The 23,968-nt window shown below is 61.4% G+C and overlaps 1 protein-coding gene across 1 annotated transcript; it reads right to left on the bottom strand.

The window, feature by feature from the left end:
• Window positions 1–499: 499 nt before the first annotated feature.
• On the bottom strand, window positions 500–23,452 carry SH2B2 (SH2B adaptor protein 2). The gene is made up of 9 exons (XM_060078457.1): window positions 23,351–23,452; window positions 12,261–13,021; window positions 8,972–9,073; window positions 7,228–7,319; window positions 5,795–5,886; window positions 5,522–5,686; window positions 4,184–4,392; window positions 1,483–1,654; window positions 500–953 (listed from the first exon to the last, which is right to left on the bottom strand). Exons 2-9 carry the CDS (start codon window positions 12,990–12,992, stop codon window positions 610–612), a joined length of 1,908 nt encoding a protein of 635 aa, XP_059934440.1. The 5' UTR covers window positions 12,993–13,021; window positions 23,351–23,452; the 3' UTR covers window positions 500–609.
• Between the last annotated feature and the right edge of the window lie 516 nt (window positions 23,453–23,968).

The following is a 23,968-nucleotide window of genomic DNA, read 5'->3' as shown; positions in this document are numbered from 1 at the left end:
TCACGCTGGCATTCAAGGCCCCCATACCTGGCCTCGCTCCCATCCTTCACTGTGTCCCAGGATGAGCCCTCCTTTCTCATCTTTCCTCTACCCTCCCCCACCCCTCATTCTTGCCCCCAAAGCCTCTGCTCAGTTATCCCTCCCCCCTTACCTCTCTCACAGCTCCGCCAAAGCCCCCTCCCCAATCCCTGTGGGCCTCTTGGGCCCAGCGCTTTATCTCTGCACCTCATTCAGGACTGCCGGTTGTCTCCTGGTTTCACTCGCCCAACGGGGTGCCGGGTCCCCAAGACAGACCTGGGTGGGGGCCGGGCAGGCGCCAGGCCACGGTGGGCTCAACAGGGGGCCCGTGTGTGGCTCTCCCTCCTCCCTGGCAGGCCCAGGAGGAGCCGTGCCTGAGGCCAAGGCAGGAGAAAGGACGACGGAGAGCCAGGTGCAGTCCCTAAAACAGGCTCTTTAATAACATTATGTCTTCACTGAAGAGCTTCGCTTTTCCCACCCAGCGCTGGGCGGGAGCCGGCAGGGTCCGTGGGACGGACGGCCACGTGGGCCATCGCCCCGCGGCCGGGCGGGTCCGGGTGGCCCCAGGGCCTTGGCGCCGCCCGCGCCCGCCTAGTAGAAGGAGTACTGGTTCTCTACGGCGCGCGTGCGGCCCCGGGCGCCCTCTCCCGGCCCGGCCTCTGGGGGCTCGTCGGCGCCCCCGCCCGCCGCCTCCAACAGGCGCTCGGCGCTGTTGCTGCGGCTGCGCGCGCTCAGCGGGCCCTCGACGGGACGCGAGGCGCCGGGCACAGACGCTGCTGAGGACGACGAGGCGGATGAGGACGAGGCGCCGCCGGCCTCCGAGGGCGAGGCGGGCGGGCAGGCGGCCGAGGCGAGGCTGGAGAAGTAGTGCTGGCCGGCCGGCTCGCTCCAGCAGACGGGGGGCGCGGGCACGGCGCTGGGCGAGGGCCCTGGGTCTGCAACGGGAGACCGCGGGCCGTCAGCGCCAAGCCTGGGCCCTGGCCTCCCCCCCGCCACCCCCCAGTCCCGGCGTGCAGACAGGGGCCAGAGCCCCGGAGGAACGGGGTGGCCTGGCATCACACAGGGAGCCGGGAACCCGAATTCAGTGCACCGGGTTCCAGCCCACCTCCCCGATAACTAAAGTCATGGTACAGGCGGCAGCGCACACACGCAAACGGCGCTCCACCCGCGTGCCGGGCACCCTCACTCACCCCTCCAAGGCTTCCTTCCTTCAACAGCTCAGCGCTGAGCCCCACCTGTGCAGGGATCTAAGGGACTCCACCCCCTTCCACCTGCCGGGAATTACTCAGGACACGGATCCCTCAGGGCTGCCACTCTCCCGCCAATCCTGATGGCCGGGTTGCTTACAACTTGCCCAAGACCGGGTGATCATCCCACTGGGTCTAGCAGGGTGGCAGCCTGAGGGTGATGCCCTCCCCCACTGCCCACCTGTCTATTTGCACGGGCCAGGTAGGGGCGTCTTACCAGGTGGGGGGCCCTGGGCACGCACATAGCTGCGAAGGGTGATGTCTGCAGAGCCCCCGGACTCCAGCGGGATGGGGTGGGTGTGGAAGTGGCGGAGCATGTCGAGTACAGACTGGAACCACAGGTGCTGCACGTGGCACTGCCCATGGCCGTTCAAGGACAGGCGCAGGTGCTGTGGGCATAGATGGGTGTGGTCAGTGTGGGGTGCGGGGGTCCCAGACTGGCCCCATGCTTGGCAAGTGCCTTGGAAGGTCACGGGGAGGACCAGGTCTCACAGAGGCCACAGGGGTGGTGTCAGAGTGGGGGCCCCTCACACATGAGCCCATCTTAGGGGGGGTCATGCCTGTGGCGGGGATGGGGAATGAGGGCCACAGAGCCAGGCTGCAACTGGAGGGAGCATGCATCTGTCCCTATGCTGGGAGCACCCACATCAGGCCCTTCACACACCCCCTCCATCCCTAGTCTCCAAAAGCCCTAGAAGGTAGAGATTACAGCCTCCATATTAGAGATGGGGAAACCCAGGCATAGGGAGGGAGAGACTTGCCCACAGCCGCAGAGCACAGAGCTAGGAAGAGAACTCGTGTTTGGATGACCCTCCCACCCCAGCAGCTAGGGGTCTGCCCACTGTCCCGGTACAGGCAAAGCCCAGCAGGCTGGAAACAACCCCCAGGGTGGCTGGGGAGGAATGGCTGCAGATGCTACTCAACTGTGCTGCAGCGGGAGAGCGTGGAGCGCGGAGGAACAGCGCCCACCTGGGCCAGGCGCCTCAGGGAGGGAGGGGCCACAGGTCTCTGGCTTCAGCCCTTTTTTGCTCCGTGGTGTATCTCACGAGGGGAAGAGTGGCCGTCTCTGGGGTGTGTGTGGCAAAAGGGGTGATGACAGGAGGGTGCAGGGGACGGGGGAGCTGGCCTCCTAGTACAGGAGAGAGAAACCCTGGGGAGGAGGGGAGTGTTCCCATGAGTGAGTTCTGCCACTCAGCAGGGCCAGAAGTTGCCAGAACAGTGTGGGCAAACCCAGGGAGCGCTCATGGCAGCCCAGGGCAGGGGCTCAGCCCAAAAGGAACAGCATAGTGGGGTCACACCACAGCCTCAAGTCGGGGTGGGGGGGGCTTTGGGGACAGAGACCCAGGGCAGAGCTGGGCCCCAGGGAGCATGTGCCCCTCAGTCTTTGGAAAAACATTCCAGACATTTCTTATCTGAAGGTGAAAAGGGAGGCCTCGTAAGGCAGAGGTCTTCCTTCCCGGGAGGTGTATGAGTAGGAAGCTGCTCTATCCCACCACTAACTTCTCCAGCTCTGCACAGGACTCTGGACGGACACCGTACTCTGAGAGGCACCGGCTGTGGTGAGTACAAAGTTCACGGCTGGCTTTTGCCCTGGAACGAGTGGAGCCTCCCGCTCTGTCTCCCCTACCAAACACCCTGACCCCACCCCCCGACCCCACCCGCCTGCCCCATGCCCCACGGTGGGCTGGGCACCATCCGAGCCTCTGGCTTGGGCATGCATCAGATCCGGGCCCTCCTAGGAGGCTGCCTTGGGGCCGTGCTGGCTGAGAAGTAAACTCCGGGTCAGGCTGCCAGGGACAGCGTAAAGCGCCTGGTTGTCAGAGGAACTGGTGAGGGCAGCTGCTTTCCAAGGAGGTGTCCCCAGGGAAGTGCTGCCCATGGGGCCAGGGGAGGGCCTGAGCCGGGCCAGCCGGGGGCTGGGACACTGGCTACCAGTGCAAGCCTGGAGCAGGAGTCCTAGGGTGCCCCCTCCTCCAGCAAGGACTGATGGAAACTGTGTCCTGGGAGGAGCCAGGGCTGTGTCTGTTTCCTTAGCGGAAACTCGGGATGGGGCGGAGGGGAGTTTGAGGTTCCTGCTCACTCTGTCACACTGAAGCCCCCCCACGGTCACTGGACTTTCTGTCATGTTTTCCTTTGTGCCTTAGGTCATTATCAGCACGCAGTGCCGTTCCTTGAGAGCCCGGCTTCTGGGTTCATAGTCGTGCCTTTTTGGCCCTGCCCTGTCTGGACCACCCTTCCACTTGTCTTCACCTCAAGGATTCTCTGTCCATTGCACATCTCAGGTCAAGATCCTCTCCTACTCTGGCTGGTGGGGTCAGGAGCCTCCTCTGGCCCCCCATTCTCTGCAGCCCTCCTGCCGGGCCCAGCTCCTCCTCTTCTGCTTGGTTCTCTAGGGCCCACTGCATGTGGTTCCCTTCCACATCCCCTGGCCTGGTCTGAGCACAGGCCTGGCCCGCAGCTGGGGACCACGAGGGGCTGGTGAACTGTGCTGAGCAGGGGACAAGAAGGGCTGTTGGGTGTGTGGAGCATTGGTTGACCCCAGCCCTGTACTGAGGTGGCTCTCGGTGGAGACTCTCAGAAGCCCTAGTGCTACGTGATCCCCAATGCACAGGGTCAAAGTCAAACCCTCAGAAGGGCCCAGCCTCCTGGGGGCTCGGCCACCAGCAGGTGATTTCCCCATCGGATAATGGCGAAGCCATGTCTGGGGCAGACTGTAGCCCCACAGAGAGGTGCAGGAGGGATGCGAGTGATTCGGGGCATGGCCAGGGGTAGGCCTGGCCTGTGGGAAGCCATGCCACCCCTACACCCATGGAGCCTCCTCTTGGGCGCAGGTGCAGCCTCAGGACCAGGGCCACTTCAGCCCGCCTCCCCCTGGGCTGGATACTTCCCCCCTGTGCCCCCTGCCTTCCCTGACTTACCTTGGCCTTGCCCTGGAAGTTGAAGGTCAGCACGTACTCCCCAGGCCGAGTCTCACTCTGGCGGATCACGAAGAGGCCGTGGCTCCGGGGCCCGCCTGCCAGAACCAGCTGAGCTGCCTTGACCCGTGACAGTGTCCCGTGGAACCAGGGGTAGTCAGAGAGCTCCAGCTCGGGCTCAGCCCCGGGCTCCGGCTCTGCTCCGTCCTCCACTGCAGAGGGATGACAGTGTGAGAGGCGTGGGGGAGAGAGGGGGCACATCAACGAGAAAAGGGATGCATCATCTTGTTGGGTTTTTGCATGTAAGATGCTGCTGAATAATTTAGAATGAGGCAGGGAGCTGACCCACCCACTAAACATATGAGGTAAACTGAGGCACAGAGAAGAGAAAATGATAGAATAAGAGAATGTAGATTTAAACTACAAACCGGTTTAGCAAATAGCTTAATGATAAGAATGTATCAAATGATGGAATGGGTGCCTTTTGTCTCAAGGATAGACCATTAATAGCAATTGGTGGGGCTTCCCTGGGGGCGCAGTGGTTAAGATCCGCCTGCCAATGCAGGAGACACAGGTTTGAGCCCTGGTCTGGGAATATCCCACATTCTGCGGAGCAACTAAGCCTGTGTGCCACAACTACTGAGCCTGCACTCTAGAGCCCGCAAACCACAACTACTGAGCCCACGTGCCACAACTACTGAAGCCCGCGCGTCTAGAGCCCATGCTCTGCGACGAGAAGCCACCGCAACGAAGAGTAGCCCCCGCTTGCTGCAACTAAAGAAAGCCCGCACGCAGCAACAAAGACCCAACGCAGCCAAAAATAAATTAATTAATTAATTAAAAAAAAAAAAGCAATTGGCAAATGGTTTCTGTTCTCACATAACATATATGAAATGTTCTTGCACCTCCTGAACCAGTAACAAAACTCCTCAATACCCCAGCTGTATCTGCTTGTATGTATAACATCAGAATATGCTTATTTCATAATCATCGTCCAATTTTCTCTGGTTTGGTGGGATCACTTAGTTTCCTGGGGTCACCCTCTACGTCGGCAACAAACCTGGGAACAAATCAAGTGTCTGTGTCCCCAAGCCCTCGTTACAACCCTTTGCACCCCTTTCTGTGAGCGTTTTCTACTGAAACCAGGGCCCGTGGGAGGGGTCACGTTCCCGGACTAGCCTGCAAAAGCCAGAACAACCGAGTAGCTGTGCAAAGGACCCAGTGGGATGAAATGTCACAGCTTCTGAGGCTCAGGAAGGGCTTGGGAGAGGCCTGGGGGTGCCTGTGGCCTGGGGCGGGGGCGCAGGGAGGGGCAGCGGGAAGAGTGCAGCCCCACTGCACCTGTGTTATTGCTGTCACTGCCGCTGCCACCTGGGGACTCCAGGGTCTCCAGGAAGGTCTCCAGCGGGACATGGACCAGGGACTCCCCGACGGCATCTCGAGCTCGGCTGTGTGGGGCTGTCACCACGGCTGCCGTTGTCTCTGGGGGCCGGGGCACGTCCGCTGCTGGAGAAATGGCAGGTGAGAAGCACGTCTGTCTGTCTGACCATCTCTGAGCGACCGTCCCCTCCGACCCTGCCCTCCACTACTCCAGCCAGCTCTGTCCCCACCTACCATCCGTCAGGAGCTCACAGCTGCAAGAGGCCACACGGCTGGCCAGACAGCTTCCCCGGGCACAGGGGAGGTCGGCGTCTTCCTCACTGTCCCTGTGAAGGAAAGAAAGCGCAACCATGTCCTGCCATGGGGCTCGGACCACAGGCTGCTCGTGGAGCCAGGCAGTGGCAGACAGTCCCACGGCCAGCATCAGCCCTGTCCCTCTGCCTTCACGTCCCTCTGTCACACCCTCAGCTTGCTCTGTGGCCACCATGTGAGTGACCGGGCCATATGGAGATGTCTCCTGGTGCGTGCAGCTCTCCTGGAGGTCACATGACCCCTGCCCCCTAACCCATGACAGGCGGCCCTCCTCCTAGGATCCCACGGAGGCCCTCATACAGGGGCAGGGCGTGGTGGTGGGCGGGGCCGGGGCCAGCTCCCTTCCCTGGGCCTTTGTCTCCCCATCTGTGTCAGCTCTGAAGTACGGCAAAGTGAGCTTCACCTTCACGAGGGCTGGGGAACGAGTGTGCGGAGCCGATGGCTGGGAGGGTGGCAGGGGAGGGATAACGACCATTTTGGAGATGGGGGTGGCGGGGTTGGGGGGTGCTGGGAGGCGCTCAGCACTTTAATTGTGCTTCCTTAAACGAAGCTGTTAATTAGAAGGCAGCAGCCCCTCCCCCGGGGCTTGGCTCACCCCAGTATCTGGCTGCCAAATGCTTAGCTGGCTGGCCTGCCTGCCCCTCCTCCTTCTGGCCTCGGGATCTCTCCCGCATGGTGCAGCCAGCCTCCCTGCTGTTCTTCCTGCACACAGCTGACCATAGCTGCCCTCTGCTTATTACTAGCCATGGCCCCCCACTGCCCCGACCTACCAGCTTCCGGGGCTCCCACAGAAGTCTCCTCCTCATCGGCTCTAATTCCAGTCACCCGAGGGCCCTGACATTCCCTGCGAGTCCCAGGTCCTCGCACACGTCCACAGCCTTTGCTGGGCTGTTCTCTCTGCCCTCCTCCCTGCCGCCCACAGTCCCCTCTGCCAGGCTCAGGCCTGCCCTTTGTTTAAGCCGCAGAGAAGGGGGGCACCTCTATCATGACAGCTTCTCGGAGCCCCAGGACTGGATTAGGGGCCTCCCGGTTGGTCCCCCACCCCTGGCACTTTGGGCTCACCCCATCACTACCCCTCTCCTAGTGGTTTCAGCCTCCCCTGGAGTGAGAACAAGACTTGATTCAACTTCACTCCAGGTCCCCAGACCCTAAACCTACAGAGCCTGCTGGGAATGGGGGTGTGGGTGATCCGGCCAGCACCCACCTGGATGGGACCGCAATGAGAAAAGCCCATGTGTCAAGCTCAGCTCCTACCCTCACCAGGAAGCTGCTCCCCGTGAAGGCTGGACCAAGGGCACAGCCGAGCGAGGCCCCCCCACCCCGTCTTCCCATCCCAGGAGCACTTGGGCACTCACCCAGGGTCCACACAGCCCTGGATGTCAGCTACCCACGAGTGCTTCTGCAGGGAGTCGATGGTCTCCAGGATGTACTCTGCTCCGTTCTCCACCTGGGGAGGGGGTGGCAAGAGTCCAGATCACAGTCAGCACCCTCAGCAGAAGGCTCCGGAGCCCCTCCCCCTTGGGGGCTCACTGGTGAGGGCAGCAGGGAAGACAATGGGGTCCCGGGGTAGAGCCCACACTCTCAGCAGCCCCTTCCTCCTGGGCCCACCCCTGGGGATCATGGAGATGATGTCCAGCCCTGCTGAGCTCAGGTCCTCAGGCCCTGGAGGTGCAGCCCTGGAGGAGGCCATGCTGGCCGGGTAAGGGATGAGGAGGTGGGGTGGAAGGGCATCACAACCCTCAAGTCTGTGAGGGGCCGGCTGGCCCAGCACTGAGTTGAGGGCCCACACGCCGTTGAGCCTGGAACTCCGCCTCTGTGGCCACACCCCTGGGATAAGAAGCCTCCAGAAGGGAAACAAGGAGGAGAAAGCCGGGCCCAGAGTGTGATCCTGCACATGCATTGTCTGATGAACTCTTCCCAACAGCCCCATGAGGGAGGTGATGCTTTGCCCATTGTACAGATGAGAAGACAGAGGTTCAGAGAGGTCAGATAACTCGCTCAAAGTTACACTAGCACTCAGTGGAGGTGTTGGGACCTGAACCCAGGTCTCTAAGGCCAAGGCCTGGGCTCTGAGCTTCTTGTCGCGTGTCTCAGTAAAGAGCAGTTGGACTCCCAGCATCTCAGAGCTGGGATGGTCCTCGGAACTGCCTTCATCCCCTCTCTGAACGGATGGGGAAACTGAGGCCCCCAGCGGGCCGGCAGGTGAGCCCGTTGGCCTCAGGGCTCCTGAGTGTAATGAGAGACACAGAGGCCACCCAGCTGTCGGGGGCGAGGCTCTGACCTGTCTCATCCAGCAGATGAGAGTGCCAGGCAGGGAGGGGCCGTGTCCTCAGTCCCCCGCCTGGGGTGACTCAGGGTATGGGGTTGGCAAATGTTTGCTAAATGAATAAGAGAGTTCATGACTAAACAAACAGGGACAGTAAAAACATAAACCCAACCGGGAGCCTGGAGAGGAGGTGCGGGGGGGCCTCCAGGCAGCTTTGGGTGGGTGGAACCAGGCCTCCTTGGGGACTTGGCCTCGCAAACATCCTCTAATCCTCCAAGGAGGCACAGGGCCACAGCCCTGGCAGCCTGGAGCCATGTCCTCAGCAACCCAAGCAGGCCACCCCAGTGATGTGGAGCCTGGGAAAAAGAGGAGCTGCCCCCAGACTCACTGGGGTGCCTCCCTGCCCACCCTCAGGGCCTTTGTGCCCTCTGTGGGACCAGGCAGGTTCCCACACTCCAGCGCTGGTGACAGGAGCATTTGCATAACGGCTGCAGGCTGGCTACCAGTTCCTGCCTGTGGGGTGGGTGCTTGCTGACTCCAGTGGGGGAAGGGAGGGGAGGAAGTGAAACTCAGAACCTTCACCCAGGCGCAGGAGGAAATGGGAACGGGGCCGCACACGGTGGATTTGGACGACACCTGGGGCATTTGGCTTTGGAGCCCAGGCCAGGATTCACTTCTTAGCTACGTGCTTGACATCTGCGTAGGATCCTGGGACCCCCAACCAGGGCTCCCTCCCCCTGCCCTGCTGCTGGTCCTTTACCCTCACCTCCCCCGACACTGCCCTCAAGCTCTGCCACCCATGAGGGATCTGTGGGGCCCGGGGTGGGGCTCACCTTGAGCACGAACGTGTTGTCCTTCTCCGGCATCTCCAGGGGCATGGTGGTGCGGACCTCAATGATGGCCGACAGAGGGATGCTGACTTTGGGCCTGGAGGCCTGGGAGGCCAGAGGAAAGGGCAGTGAGACAGTGGCCCCAGGGCCTCCAGAAGCCCTCTCCCCCCTCCCCACTCCCAGAGGTCAGAGCAGCCCTCAGCTTAGGATGTCAGGCAGCCCTGGCACAGAGGTGTCCCAATCCCCATTTCACAGATGGGTAAGTTGAGGGACTTCCTGGGAAACAGAGGGACCTCCCCATATAGTCACACAGCAAGTCAGGGACAGAGCTGGGACTGACATGAGTCTCCCACCTCTGAGCCCTGAGGGGGTGAACTCTGCCCCAGCTGCCCTTCCGCCCAGCGCACCTACTGGATCTGTGGTTTTCACATTTTTCACCTTGACCCATAGTAAGAAATTCACTTGACGTTGTGACCCAGTACACACACACAGGTAAAAATATCTCTGAAACACATGTTTCACCAGACAATATTTACCCTGGCTGTGTGATGGGAGTGTGATATTTTCTATTCTATTCTAGTTCATTTAAAAAAAAATGCTCATCTCCTCCTTCAGACTAGATTTTCCACAGCACAGGTCTGGAGCCTCAACTCAGAACAGGACTCCTGGAGCCGGGCAGGCCGTGCTCTAGGTGGAGGAAAAGGGACCAGTGTGGGATTTAACCAAGGTGAGCTGGCAGGACTCCTGGGGACGGCCACTCTGTGCCTGGACCCCCCACTCTGCCCCAAAGCTCCTGGCCCTGGCATGAAGGCCCCCTGGGGCTGCCTTGAGACTGAGATTCCTGGCAGGGCTTGGGCTTTGGGACAGGGGCTTTCTTAGGAGGAAAGGGAAGGGCCACACGTTGGGTGGGCAGGCGGATGGGAATTCCTGGCAGCACTGGCTGCCATCCAGCAGAGCAGGGCTGTGCTTGGGGCGGTGACTGCGAAGCTTGGCTGACCATGGCAGGCCATCAAGCCAGCCAGCGGGGCAGGGGCCGCGGTCCTGGAGTGGGTGGAGCAGACAGGTCTGCAGTGAAGGCTGGTCTAGGAACTATCGCTGGGCTCCCGCTGGCCACAGGCGGTGATTCCTCTGCCTGGCACTTGAGGCCCGTCTGTCCTGGCCTACCTAGCTGCCTTTCACCTGGCTCCAGCTCACTGTTACCACTTCCCTGGACGGAGCCGTCAGGCTGTTTCACGACCCCAGACTTTGGCTCACTCAGCTTGAGTCTCCAGAAATGCCTGTCCTGGGGCCCTGCCACCTGGTGAACACTTATGAAGCTTCTCCTCCTTGTGGCCCCCAGAGCATCCTGTGCTCACCCCACTGAGGTTTATTTTACCATCCAGTCCAGCAAATATCACTTGCCTGGTGGTTCCCTAATGGCAGGGGGCCAGCATCATTGCTCCCTGGGTCCCAGGGCTGGCCGGCCTAGGGCTATGAGGGCACCTGGGGTCCAGGAGACTTTTCCTGCTGTGTGAGCGAGAGGGCAGGATGCTGGAAGCCTGACACACGGGGCTGTGTGAAAGAGCAGTCTGAGGGTCCCAGAAACAGCCCCTAAGCCTGCAGACCCCAAGCCCCGGTCTGCTCCAAGGATGCAGCGAGGCCTTCAGGGGCAAGAGGAGGAAGAAATCTGGACTGCGGGGGGGTGAACGGGACTCAAAGGCAGGGGGAGTGTCAGCAGGGGCTCCCCGTGGGGCTCATACACCCTGGAACCAAACATATTTGGGAAACCGGACCTGAGCCCTCACCAGGCATGCTTCCCACCTGGCTCACTCCTGAATTCACAAACATTTGCATGAAAAAAGGAGGGTCTGAGGCCAGATCTAGGATAGGAACCCACCTGCCTTTCTCAGAGGTTGGGAAAGTGACCCCTCAGGAAGCCTGCCCTCTGCCAGCGGTGAATGGTGGGCTGCAGGGGGTGGACTAAGGCAGAGGGCACCGGCTGCTGTGTCCCCTCCCTCGCGGGCAGCAGACATGCTATTTACAGCTGAGCAGCTGTGGTTGCCACTCAGGGCCCAGAGGCATTGAAGCCCCACCCCACTTCCCACCCCTCACTGGGCCTCGGTCTCCCTGTCTGACAAACGGTGGAGTTGGACTTAGTGGTCTATGACTCTCTCAGGGACCTAAAGGTGGGGGCCTGGGCAGGCAAAAAGTCCTTGGTGAGTCTGGGCATCCTGGGACTTGGGGAGAAAGCTCTCCAGAGAGTCAGCGTGTCCCTGGGAAATCACCTCTCATGCGGCTCACGGGCACCCAGCCTTGGGGAGCCCACACCCTGCACCTCCAGGGGAGAAAGGCAAGGGGGAGCATCCACAGTCCCGACAGAAAGGGAGATGGAGAAGGAGGCGAGACGCAGGGTGGCTAAAGACAGTGAGGAAAGAATGGGCCCAGAGGTGGGTGAGGGCCCCAGGTGGACAACCTCCCACCCTTCCACACCTCCCAGTGCACAAGGAGCTCCCACCTCCACGCTCCTTTCATTCCCGCGGCCACCAGGGTGATGGGTATAATTAGCTCAGCTCCGCTTCCCGCGAGCTGCGTGACTTTGGGCAGGCCACACCCCCTCCCTTCATTCCCTTCTCTTCTGTGACCTGGGGACCATGCTGCCCACCTTGCCGGGGCAACTGGGAGGATGAGGGCTCTCAGAAAGCAGGCACTATTGTTAGAGTTATTCCCTCTTTCCAAACAAGGCGGATTTGCTCCCGTGGAGGAGACCCAAAGCTGCCCTCAGGGCTCTGATGTTGAGCCCCCAAGAGAGGGGAGGGCACAGTGCACTTAGGTGAGCGGCCATGCTGGTGACAGCTAGAAGCTTAGCTTTTGAAATCTGGGCCGGAAAGGGGCCACCTGGGCAGGGGCTGGGCTGGAGCGTGGCAGCCAAGCTGAGGACAAGCAGATTTCCCCCGAGCCAGATGCATACCTCCGGCAGGCCCTCTGTGAGTGTGCCAATGTCACTGCCTGCTTTCCTCTCTGGGGAGGCTCCAGCCACCCAGGGGCCCCAGGTGAGGAAGAGGAGTCCAGGCAGCCAGGCTCTCCAATACCTCCAAGAACAGTACCCAGAACCCCTTCTGTAGCCAGAGGGCCCTTCTGACACCTCACAGGCAGAAAAAGAGGGCCTGAGGGGTGACTTGTCCCAGAGGCACAGGGGGGCCCCTGGCATCCCAGGTTCCTGACCCTGAATACTCCATCCTGCCGATCAGATCAGGCAGTGCGGTCCCCGAAGCCAGCCCCTCCACGGTCCCCCCAGGTGGGGGTGGGCACTCACCTTGGGCGGCACGAAAAACTCTAGGCGGAAGCGCTCGCCTGCCACGGCCCTGCGCAGGAGCAGGCGACACTTCTGCCACTGGGCGGCGCCCCCGGGGCCCGCGGCCGCGTCGTCGGCTACCATGAAGCGCAGCGCGCCCTCGCGCTGGATGTCCACCAGCTCCACCTTGGCCGCTAGTGTCCGCGACAGCCGCAGGCGCCGCGTCCACTTGTCGCGCGGCTCGGCTGGGGGCTCGGTGGCCCGCGGGGCGGCATCGGGCTCGGGCGAGGAGCGCCGGTGCCACATGTCACGCACGCCGTCCACCACGCACAGGCTCATATTGCGCAGCGAGAAGCCCTTGCGGACGCGGGCCTTGGCCGCCTCGTGCGCCGACACGTCCTCGGAGCTCCGCGAGTGGCCGTAGGGCGCGGCTTTGAGCGCCGGGGGCCCCGAGGGCTCGGGCTCCATGGCGTCTGGGGGCTCGGCCGCTCCCCGGGGCGCCGGCCCGGCCACCAGCACGCGGCGCACCTCCTCGCTGAACACGTCCAGGAAGTTGGCGGCGAAGTGGCGGGAGAAGGAGGCCCCGGCGTCGGGCGTGTCGTAGGCCGGGTTGTCCCTCAGGAAACGGCAGAACTTGTGCGCGAAATCCACGGCGGCCGCCTGCGCGTGCAGTTCACAGAACTGCCGCCAGTCCGGGACCGGAACCGGGACCGGGGCGGCGGCGGCGGCGAGGCCGGGGGCGGCACCATTCATGGCTCCCGTCCCATCGCAGCCCCCGGAGGCTGCAGGCGAGAGGAGCGAGTGAGTGAATTCCTGACCCATGTCCAGAGAGCCCACCTGCCCCACTCCCCCAGGGCTGTGTGCAGCCTTTCAGAGCAGCTTCAATGTGTGAGGAGGACAACCAGGCAGGGGGGACACGTGTCTGCAAGAGGGGCACTCTCCTTCAAACAGCAGTCTCAGGGAACCCCAAGGTCATTCCTGGGCTTGGCGAGGGAGGCTGGGATGACAGACGCCTTCAAATGGGGTCCCCAGTGAGCCTCCAAGTGACCTCACTTCCCTGAGTACCCTCTTCTGAGGGTCCCCAAAGTTCGGTGGACAGGAAGAAGTCATGCACAATCCTCTTGGCTCTACCTTTGAAGTATACCAAGAACACCACCCCCTCCACTGCTCCCTGCCATCCGTGCTGCTGTCCTGGGACCCACGCAACCCTTTCTCCTGCCTGCAGTATTTTAGCAGCCTCTTTATTGGTCCCCCGGAACCTGACCTCACCCCCTATAGCCTGTTCTTCACCCAGGAACCCAGTCATTTCTAAAACATAAGACAGATCAGGCCCTCCGCTGCTCAGAATCCTGCAATGGTTTCCCACCCCACTCAGAGTAGAAGCCAAAGTCCTACCCATGGGCCCCAAGGCCTCACATGATCTGCCTCCATTTGACTCTCTGAGCTTATCTCCCGCCACTCTTCTTGCCCACTCTGCTCTGGTCACACCTGAGTCCCACCCCAGGGCCTTTGCACTTGCGATTTTCTCTTGTACTTGCCTGGAATGTCCTTTCCCCACACCCCCTCACGTTTTCCAGGTTTCTGTTCAAATACCATCTTGTCCGATAGCTCTCCTTGCCCACCGCTCTATTTAGAATAAGAAATTCTCCACCCAGTGCTGGTGTCTCTGTGCCCTTTGCCTGCTTACTTTTCTCCACAGTGCTTATCCCCATCTGACATTCTGTTTATCCATTTGCTTGGTCTTGTTCCACCCCCCCTGGACCGCCCCCCCCCAGCACCACACCCTCCCCGGAGAATGCCAGCTCCACAAGGCAGCGTTTTTTTTTTGCGGTACGCGGGCCTTTCACTGCTGTGGCCTCTCCCGTTGCGGAGCACAGGCTCCGGATGCACAGGCTCAGCGGCCACGGCTCACGGGCCCAGCCGCTCCGCGGCATGTGGGATCCTCCCGGACCGGGGCACGAACCTGTGTCCCCTGCATCGGCAGGCGGACTCTCAACCACTGCGCCACCAGGGAAGCCCAAGGCAGTGGTTTTGACAGTCTCATATGTGGCTGTGTCCACAGTGCTGGGCACATGGCAGGCACTCAGTAAACACTGAATGAATGAATGAACAAATGAATGTTCAGCCCACCAGGCATGTCACAGCTGTCACTGCGCAAGCCGTCACATGGGGCCTGAGAACACACAGCTTGTTAATGACAGATCAGGGATTCTCACGCTGACTCTGAGACTTTGGGGGTCACCTCCCAGTGTGGATCTAGTATGACCAGTTTTTCATACTGGCATTGAAGGCGCTGCCTTTTCAGACTTCTTTCCCTCACCGTGGACTGGCTGCCTGCTCTACTTGTGTTCCCACCTCCTGGAATCCTGTTCCCTCCAGAGCTCCCATCCAAATCAGACCTTCCTGAAGAGGCCCTGATCGGGGAACCCCACCATCCTCCTCCTATCCCCAGGCCCCTCCATGCTTTCTCACTCCGGATCGCCAAACTGCATGGTGTGTGTCTAGTCATCTGGGGGCCTTGCCTCCTCATCCCCCATCACTCCTGGGGGCACCAGCCATTCTGTTTATGCATCTCCTCCCCAACAGACCAGGGTGAAAATTACTGGTGGAGAAGAAGTGGGGTGATGCGGTCCTGCCCTGCCTTAGGGAGCCCCTGTCTGAGGGGGCCGGCCAGTGTTAGGGGAACTGAGACAGGGGGTCATGCTCTCGCCTGCCTTTCCAGGATCCCCACAATTCTCAGCATGGCCCTTCCCTCACAGCTCCTGGGAGCACCATCTCCTCTCTCCTCTGGGATCCAAACTCTGTAATTAATCGCCAGGTAAAAATAGCTGCCCCACTTCTGTGAGATCATCTGCGGGGCCTCTGGGCCATAGGGTACCGTGGGAATTCCCTCTCACCTTGGGGCAACCTCGGCCATCGATCTGCAGTCAATAACCACAGGACAGCCCCAGGGAGGAAACAGGCCACTTGATGAGGCCACTTAGCACTGAGGACAGTTTTCCTTCCAAACCAGCAGGTCTCCTCAGAGGCTCTCACCCCAGCACTGGGGGAAGAGTAGCAGGGAGCTCGGAGGGCTTCCTGGAGGAGGTGGGGGCTTGCATTGGGCTTCATGCTGGCAAAGAGGATGAAGAGTGACTTCACTGCAGCCATGAGCAGTAACTTGGAGGCAGACTTTTCAGGACATGGGGGAGGGGCTGAGGCACCCATGAATATGGCTCATGCTGGGCCTTTCTCCTGCCCTGCACTTCCTTCTCATCTGGCTAACTCCTACTCATCCTTCAAGAATGAATCCAGGGGCCACTTCCTCCAGGAAGGCTTCCCTGATCTCCCCTGCCTCCTCAGCCCAGGCGACAGGTGTTTCCTCTGAGCTCCCACAGTCCCTGCCTGTGCATCCCTCTAGCGAGGCGCCCACTGCAGGGTGCCCCAGGTATCTGTTTCCATGTCTGTCTCCCACCTGGCACAGGCACTCCTTGGGGGCAGAAGGCAGGCCTGAGTCATATACCCGGAATGGGGGTGGAAGCAGGAATGCACCTGCCACCATCACCAAGGCCTTGGCCTGACCTGTGGAGAGCGGGCATTTCTGAGGGTGGAGTGGGGACGAGGCCCTGCAGCTGAGCTTGTGAAGCCCCGTCCCTGGGCTCCAAGCCCATCCATTTACCCAGCAGGGCAGTGCTCCCCACTGGGGCCATCTCTCTCCCTCCTGAGACCACCAGGAGGGTCAGACTAGGTGACAGGGCAGCCTGGGAAGGGCTAGCACTGGAGCCAGCAGCAAAGTGTGGATGCCCCACTTGCCATAATTTTGCCCTCCATGGGGCAGGTGGGGGCAGGGAGGAAGTCGGTCCCAGTGCCACATCCTCAAGCATCAATCCCGGTCCCTCCCACTCTTCCTACTGGTTGAGAATATTCTTGGCAAGGAGAAGGGGCAGAGTGGAGGGACAGGACCCAGGGGAGAGGCTTTCACTGGGTGAGGGGGCGGGGGGAGGGTCCCATCTAGGCCTCACTGGAGGCAGGGGTGGAACTCGGAGAGGAATCTGCCAAGTGTAGGGGGCACATGTCCTAGGCAGGCACTGGCCTGGGAAGCACAGAGGTTGGGGCTGCCTTGACCTCCCCGCTCCCCTGCCCTGACCGCTTGCTGACTGGCCAGGAGCCTATGGGCCTGACGCCCAGCACAGCAGCCCTCACTGTCCCCTGGGTCCAGCTGGGGCTACACAGAAGTAGCAGGGGCTGTACAGCCAGGGGTAGAAGTCACAAGCAGCCGGGCCAGCCCGGGACCCCCAGCCCTAGTTACAGACTGAGGCCCAGGCATGGCTCTCTGTGGAGGGGAGGCCGCAAGCCAAGAGGAAGACGGCTCAGCCCCAGCAGGGCACGGTGTGCTGTTCCCAACTGCCCGTGGGCCAGAACTGGGGAGGAGATTGAGTGCAGGGACTCTGCTGACCTGGGCTCCAGGCCTGACCCCACTGCTCTCTGGGTGAAGGACGTTGACCTCAACTCCAGCCTCTGGGCTTCAGTTTCCTCACTTTAAAAACGAGGATGAGGGAATCCCCTGGCGGTCCAGTGGTTAGGAGTCCGCGTTTCCACTGCAGGGAGCACAGGTTCGATCCCTGGTCAGGGAACTAAGATCCCGCAAGCTGCGTGGCATGGTGAAGAAAAAAAAAAAATGAGGATGAGGGGCTGCCCCTCCCTGGAAGGACAGCACAGGAAGTGGTCTCTGCTGTGTTATAATCCATGTGTACCTGTGGGCAGGACTAGGGCTCTCCAAACCTTTGGGTGGAGCCAGGAAGTATCTACAGGGACGAGTCAGTGTGACACCCAATCAATCATTCTGCGGGTGACCACAGACCCAGATGTGGGAAAAGCAGAGCCTCAGGGGGAGGGGAACCCAGAGGTACCAGAAGCAGGGTGGACGAACTCACCGGGCTCCTACTGTCTGGCCTGTCCGGGAAGGTTTATGGATTGACTCCAGCAGGCCCTGGGCTCTCCCTCCTCCAGTGGCTCCTTGGGAATTTCCACCTGAGTCTCTGCCTGTGTCACTCTCCAGCCGGCTGGAACTTTCTTCCTCACTCTGCTGACTAGTCAAATTCTGCCCCACCTTTAGGCTATGTAAAACACTCTCCTCTTCCAGGAAGCCTTCCCCCTACACTGGCTCTTCCATCCTGAGCTCCCATGGCCCCTGTGGTCCTTGGCCCTCTTGCTTCCATGGGCCGGGTCCCAGCTCCCCCTCCTCTGGCCCCAGGGAGCCAGAAGAAACCTGCCGAGTCAGTGCGGGACAGCAATGGACTGGCCGGTGGGAGATGTGGGCTCTGTCTCGGGCCAGGCCCTATGTCTCCCGAGGCCTCGGCTCCCCATGGGGTGCTGGAGCAGTGGCCTCCAGCGGCCCCTGTCATGGCCCTTGGACACTGAAGACTGGGGCCCTACAGTCCCTCTAGGGGTGGGAGCAGAGGCAGGCAGGAGGTTGCCTCTCACCTTCACGGGCTTCTTCTATGAGGACTCTGGTGGAGACAAAGGGAGCCCCACCCCCATTCCGCCTGGCCTGGGGATCAGGTGGCGGCCCCCCAGCGGCCCTGGGTGGGCAAACTACCCTCCCCAATCCATCACCCTGGGGTTCTTCCAGGCTCAGCTGGGCTGTCTGGCTTCTCCTCCTGGAGCGATGTTTTTTGTTCCCATCTTGCCAGGGCCAGAGAGTGATGGGATGGGGCTTCACGGAGGAAGGGCAGGGGGTGGGATGGGGAGGGGAAGCATAATCCAGTCCCTGCCTGTTGCCTTTCCAAGCCATGGACTCTCCTAACCCCTCCGCCAAGAACCAGACGGGAGAATCCCCCAACCCCCACCCGGTTAGACGCCTGGGAGAGGGGGCGGCTGGCCTTCCGGTGGTAAAAATAGCACTGACAATTGGAAAAGAGGAAAGAAAGCCAGCCATCAGCCCCCAGTGGCACGCAGTTCCGGACCCCTTGGCCAGGTCATTCCTTAAAATATTAATGAGGCGGCCTAGCCACCCCGCTAATGGGCCAGTGCCCAATCGATCCAGTGCACAGTGGGCAGCGGCCTGGAGGGGTGGGGAGGCACCGGCGGGGTCCAGGCCCACACCTGCGGGGGAGGTGGGGGGTGTTCCGGGGAGCCCCAGCTGGAGCTGGCCTCCCTACCACAGGAGACAACCAGCCCCAGGGGGAGGGAAGGAGGCCCTGCAGAGCACACCAGCCGCCCAGCAACCTGAAAGGCTGCCCTCTGGGTGGGGGGCAAGGCCTGGGCGGCATCCTCCTCTGTGCTGTGTTCCGGGCTGGGCTGGACAGTGCTCCCCACCCTCTCCCCTGCCCTACCGCGAACCACTCACGATGGGTAAACCGAGGCCTCTTCTTGGGGTCTCCCCAACACAAGGAGAGGAGATAAGGCCTCCCTCGGCTGCCCCCTGCCCTCCAGGAAGCTGGCCCCTACCACGATCACCAATGTCCTGTCCTCCGGGCTTCTCAGGACCACTGGCCTGGCCCAGCCCAGCCGACCGCACACTTTACCACCAAGCCTCCTCCCAGCTGCCCTCCTGGCCTCTGTGGGACCGTATCCCCCGGTCGCCCCTCTGCACCCTGGCCCCTGCAGCACACAGACAACCTTTGGGCCCGCGACAGAGGCAGAGTACCCAGGGCTCAGTGTGTTTCGCTGTTGGTACTTGGGCGTTGGTTCTTAAGTCTACCCCCTACCCCACCCCACCCCCCTCAAAAAGTGTCCCCACAGGGCAGGCCCTGAACCAAGGCCTCCTGCAAGAAGGATGTGCAGCTGGAATTCCCTGACCTTCCCCACCCAGAATATCTGTGCTCGACCCATGACCCTGGCAGGAGGCAGGAGTGGGCATGATTTCTGGTCTTAATACTCTTGAACTGACTGGGTCTTTGCTGCAGAGTGGGTCTGGGGAGGAGGGTGCTCTGATTAGCGACAGGGACAGGTGTGGATTAAGAACCCTTGGGACTCTGCCCCTGTTTGTGGGGGTCGGGGTGAGGGGAGGGAGGGGCGGTGTGGGACTCAGCTGGCCCTGGCTTTTCTGAGTATCAGTTTCCATAGCTGTAAAGTGGGACCATCCTGCTCGCCCACGCAGACCTGCCTGCTTCGTGGTCCAAGGCCTGTGCTGAGGAGCATCGCTGGGAGGTGGCTGCTAAAAGCTGGCGGAGCAGCTCTGTGCCCTCACGCCTTCCACACAATTGCCAGCCTTTGCCACCATGGGAGTGGGGAAGCCCTTCTGCTGAGCCCCCGAGCTTGACAAGCCCCTCTGGCTCTGGGACCTGCAGACCCCTGGTCCAAGGGGGCCCCACAGCTGCATCCGACAGCTGCTTCCATCACAGGGGCCCCGTGGCCGGGGCGTCTCCCCTCCTCCACATCTGGCCATCTGACACATGGGACAGTGGAGTGGTTAAAAGCCTGAGATCTGGAGCCAGACCGGCTGGCTTTGAATCCCAGCTCCTCTGCTTCCTAGCCGTGTGACTCAGCCTCCTGGGGCCTCAGTTTCCTCATCTGTTAAACAGAGGGTAAAAGAGCACTGACCTCAAAGGGCTGTCATGAGGATTAAATACGTAACTTGTTTAAAAATCAAAGCTCCTCTGCTTCTACTTCCTAAATGTCTCGTATTCATTCCCGCTTTTCCTCCCACTCCTCTGGGCAGAGGACTCCTCCCAAGCCTCTTTGTTTCCCACGATCCCCCCCAACCCCTGACAAATCCAGGCTCCACAGTGTGGCCAAGGTCACCTTTCTAGGACTCACATCCAATTGGGCTATGCCCCTGTTTAAAACCCTTCTCCCCTCACATCTTCCCTGCCAGGAAGTGAGGATTCTCCCGTCATACAGATGAGGAAATGAGCTTCTGGCGAGGGAGGTGACTGGCCCATCATTCACTGGATTTGTACTGAACTCCCACCATGTGTCAGGAGCCATGCTGGTGGGTCCAGGGCCACAGATTGGTGAGGGGGGAGTGTGAAGCCAAGTTCAGGTCTGTCCCTTTCTGTAGCACATGCTACTCCCAGCAGGGCTTTGTCCCTGGGGAGCCCTCCCTCTGAGGGCACAGTAGGGGGACCCAGGCCCTGCCTGGGGAAAGGAGATGGCCATCCTCAGAGGAAAGGGCTCTCTGACAGGCTGGAGGGCAGGGGAATCCAGGGCTGGGCCCTGCAGGAAGTCGACATCAGATGAGTGGGGAGCGGGCCCCAGGACAATAAGCTAAGCCGGGGCCTGGGGGCTCAGGACGGAAGCCTATCCTCCTTCAGGAGCACCTGGTGCTGGACAGCTCCTGGACAGGCTCTGTAGGTGGAGAGCAGGCTGGGATGGCTCTAGCTGCACTGGCCCGCCATCCTGGCATTGCAGAGCAGACACACCAACCCCTCTCCATCCTTGGCCTGAGCCTCACAGTCTCTCCCTCTCTCCCAGTGTCATGGATCTCACCTAGGCCCTGATTCATAACCCTCCCAGACCTCCCTGGGCCATGGCCCAGCCCCCCAAATCTGCCAGACATCCCCTTCAACCACTTAGCCCACCAGTCTGCCTTCTGGCTTTTTTCATGATACACAGACCAGCGACTCCTAACTGAGACCTCCAGTGCCTCTCCTCGTTTATGAGTATTCCAGAACTCCAGGTACTGTGGATGCTTATAAAGCTTCCCCAGGCCTTTCCCCAAACAACTGAACTCCCAGCCTGTCTGCTCTCCAGACACCTCAAACTCACCACATCCAAGTTTTAATACATCCTCTTCCTCCAACCCCTGCTTGTCCACTGCTCGGAGTCTCAACATGCAGCCCGGCATTGCCCCACCGGCTCCTCTGCCCCGGTAGCTGGCAGGTCCCTGAGCCCAAGGGGGCCCCGGGAATGCCCCACTTTGTCCTGTCCCGGCCTCCACTCTGCCCCCCCTGCCCCTCGTCCCTCTACACCACATGGCTTGTGGCCTGTCTTCTCTACCAAACCGTGAGCCCCCAGCTGGGTGTTATACCCGCCCCCAGGTGGGGCCTAGACACAGAGGGTCGGAAGTATCTGGAGAATGGAGCCCAAACCCTGCTTCACCCAGAGGAGCCAAAAGATGCTGTACTCCCACACACTACTCTGCCCAAACAGGTGTGGGCCGTGACCTCTTCTAGATGTTGAAGAGTCATCCCTGCTCTCCCCTGGGACAGAGCACAGCCATAAAAACAGACCCACCCAGGTGAGTGGGGAAGAGAAACCTCCCCAGTTTCCAAAGCTGCTGCCGCCCCTCCGGCCCCACGTGCACAGTGAAAGAGCAGGAAGCGAGGCAGGCTCTAAGATTGGACCCGAATGGCATGGGGACAGCTGCCAGGAGGCCCAATATACCTAAACTCCCAATTCCCTACAACCCAGAATAGACAGGCAGTGCAGGAGGTAGAAACCAGATTCTTGCCAGAGAGAAGTGATTTGGAAGCCCGGCTTGTTGGTTGAGTGACTTTGGGCAAGTCATTTCACTTCCTTGAATCTGTTTCCTTCTCTGCAAAATGGGGATAATAATAGAACCAAACCCCCAGGGTTGTTGTGACGATTATATGAGAAACGCCACAGAGGCCCTTAGCCTGGCACGAGTCAGCTCGAAACCAAATGCTCAGCCCTGGGGGTCCAGACTCCACCTGAGTGGGGGTCCCACATCCTAGGGAAGCTCACCCTTGGGTGTGTGTGTGGGTTCTCCCTGGGACACCCACAAAGTAGGGAGGAGGGGTCTAGAAATTTTAGACAGAGTTTCCACAGTAAGGGTAAGAAGAAAAGCATATGCATTAACTCTTGAATCCTCAGGATCATTCAATTATCCTGCATCAGGATCTCTGGCCCATCATCATTCATGCCCTCTAGAGGGGGAGAGGAAGCAGTCTGTGGGAAACTGTCTCTGAGAACCCCATAAACGCCCTGAACCTTGCCACTGCTCCCACGGCCAGACCTCCTCCAAAGTTCTTAGAGCTGAAGGGTTCTAGGTCACTCACAGCCGATGGCCTCCTGGATGGAGCAGGGAGGCCAGGATGGAAGAGATTTGTTCAAAGCGGGGGGCAGGGTTGGGGGGTGGTTCAGAACACCACCCCCCCAACAGAGGCAGCCAAAGTCTCTTAGGGTAACCATCCCCTGGCTCCTCCGTTCTCTTAGGGGTCCCCATTCACCCCATGCTCAGCGACCTGTGTTGGAGGGGGCAACTCTTGCTGGTCACCCAGCTAGGAGGTAGGCAGCACCATCCCCATTTTACGGGGTAGATAATGGAGGCTCAAAGGGCAGAGGTAGTGTTCAATCCAGGTTTGACTCCCAGCCCTGAGGCTCTCCCCTGCACCAACTGGCCTATCTTTGTCCACGGTCACTCCTGGGGCTGTCCAGTCAGCCCTGCGCGGCTCCTGAGGGGTCCCAGTCATTGCAGACTTCTCCCCCTGAAGTCCTCACTTCGTGGGCTGCTGGGGTCCCTGCCTTTGCCCGGTCTTGGCCCGCTGGTTTGGCGCGGTGCCGGGCCCCGCGCTGCCCGCAGGTTCATCAATGGCCGAGGCCGAAGAGACTGAATGGAGGGCATGAACCCGCCCCTTCTTAAAGGCGCCGGCCTCTCCGGCACCCTCAGAGATCCTCCCCCCTACCCAGAGCTGCAGGAGAGTTCCCGGGGTGGGCGGGTCGAGAATGGAGACCGTGAGAAAGAAGGCCTGGGCCAAATGGAGGGCGTGCCGGCCCAGCGACGGTGGTCTAGATAGGGTCCCTCCCGTGGCCGGCACCCTCCTTCCAGGTTGGCCCTCCCCCGCCCCCCGCAGCCCAGGGAAGAGACCCCAGCGCTACACCATCCCCCACCCCCAGCCCCCAGCCAGAGACCCCTCCTTCAGGGGGCCCGCTGCGCTGGCCCCAGCAAGGGGCCTGGGCGCAGCTGCTCCGGAGGCGGCTCGGCCCCTCCCGCCACTCCCGCCCGGCCCGGGATGGGGGTCGGAGAGTCGATCCCCGCCGGGGGCGCGTCTCCTCCGTCGCGCTCCCTCCCACCCGCGCACACAAAGACAACACTCGCGGACCGGGGCGCGTGCGGCCGCGCTCCCTAGAGCAGCAGTGCGCACACACACGCGCGCCCTCAGGGACGGATGGAGTCCGGGGTGATGGACGGGGGGACGAGGGAACTGAGGACAAGCAGGCCATACCTACAGGCGCGCAGCTGTGGCCGGGAGGGCCGGGGCGCCGGAGGAGCGCTGCCCGGACCGCGGCCGGCCTCCCGGGGCCCGGCTGCTCATGGCCAGCGGGGTGTTCGGGGTCCCTCCGGGAGGGAGCTGGCGTTGGCGGCGGCTCCTCCCTCCGTCGTCCACAACCTCGAAGGCTCGTGCGCTCCTCACTGGCCCAGCGCGGCCCCGGCTCGGCGGCCGAGCCCCGCGCGCTCCGAGCCCAGCCCCGCGCAGCGCGCGCCCCGCCCGCTCCCCCTCCTACCCTCTGCCGGTGCGGCGCGCGCCTTCCCGGCCCCGCCCCCTCCTCGGGCTCGGCCCCCTAGACCCTGGCAGGTCCCGCCCCCGCCGCGCCCCCCGCCCTCAGCACGAGCCTGTTCGGCGCCCGCCGCTGCTGCTCGCTGCCTCCGGGTGGCGGCGGTGGCGGCGGCTGGACTGCCGAGCCTTGGGGCCCAGAGGGGTTAGGAGCTGGCTTGCAGCCGCTGAATTTGGAGCAAGAGTCCGCGGCTGCCGGGTCTCGCGGAGCAGGCTCCAAGCCAGGCTCCGGAATCCCTGCCGTGCAGAGGCGTCCCCCGGAGCCGGGGGTGGTGGCCCCGGGAGCGT

Source organism: Mesoplodon densirostris, chromosome 16 (assembly GCF_025265405.1).
Source record: "Mesoplodon densirostris isolate mMesDen1 chromosome 16, mMesDen1 primary haplotype, whole genome shotgun sequence".
NCBI classification, from domain to species: Eukaryota; Metazoa; Chordata; class Mammalia; order Artiodactyla; family Ziphiidae; genus Mesoplodon; species Mesoplodon densirostris.
Note: the sequence above shows the minus strand (reverse complement) of the source record. Positions and strands in the feature narration are given on the sequence as shown.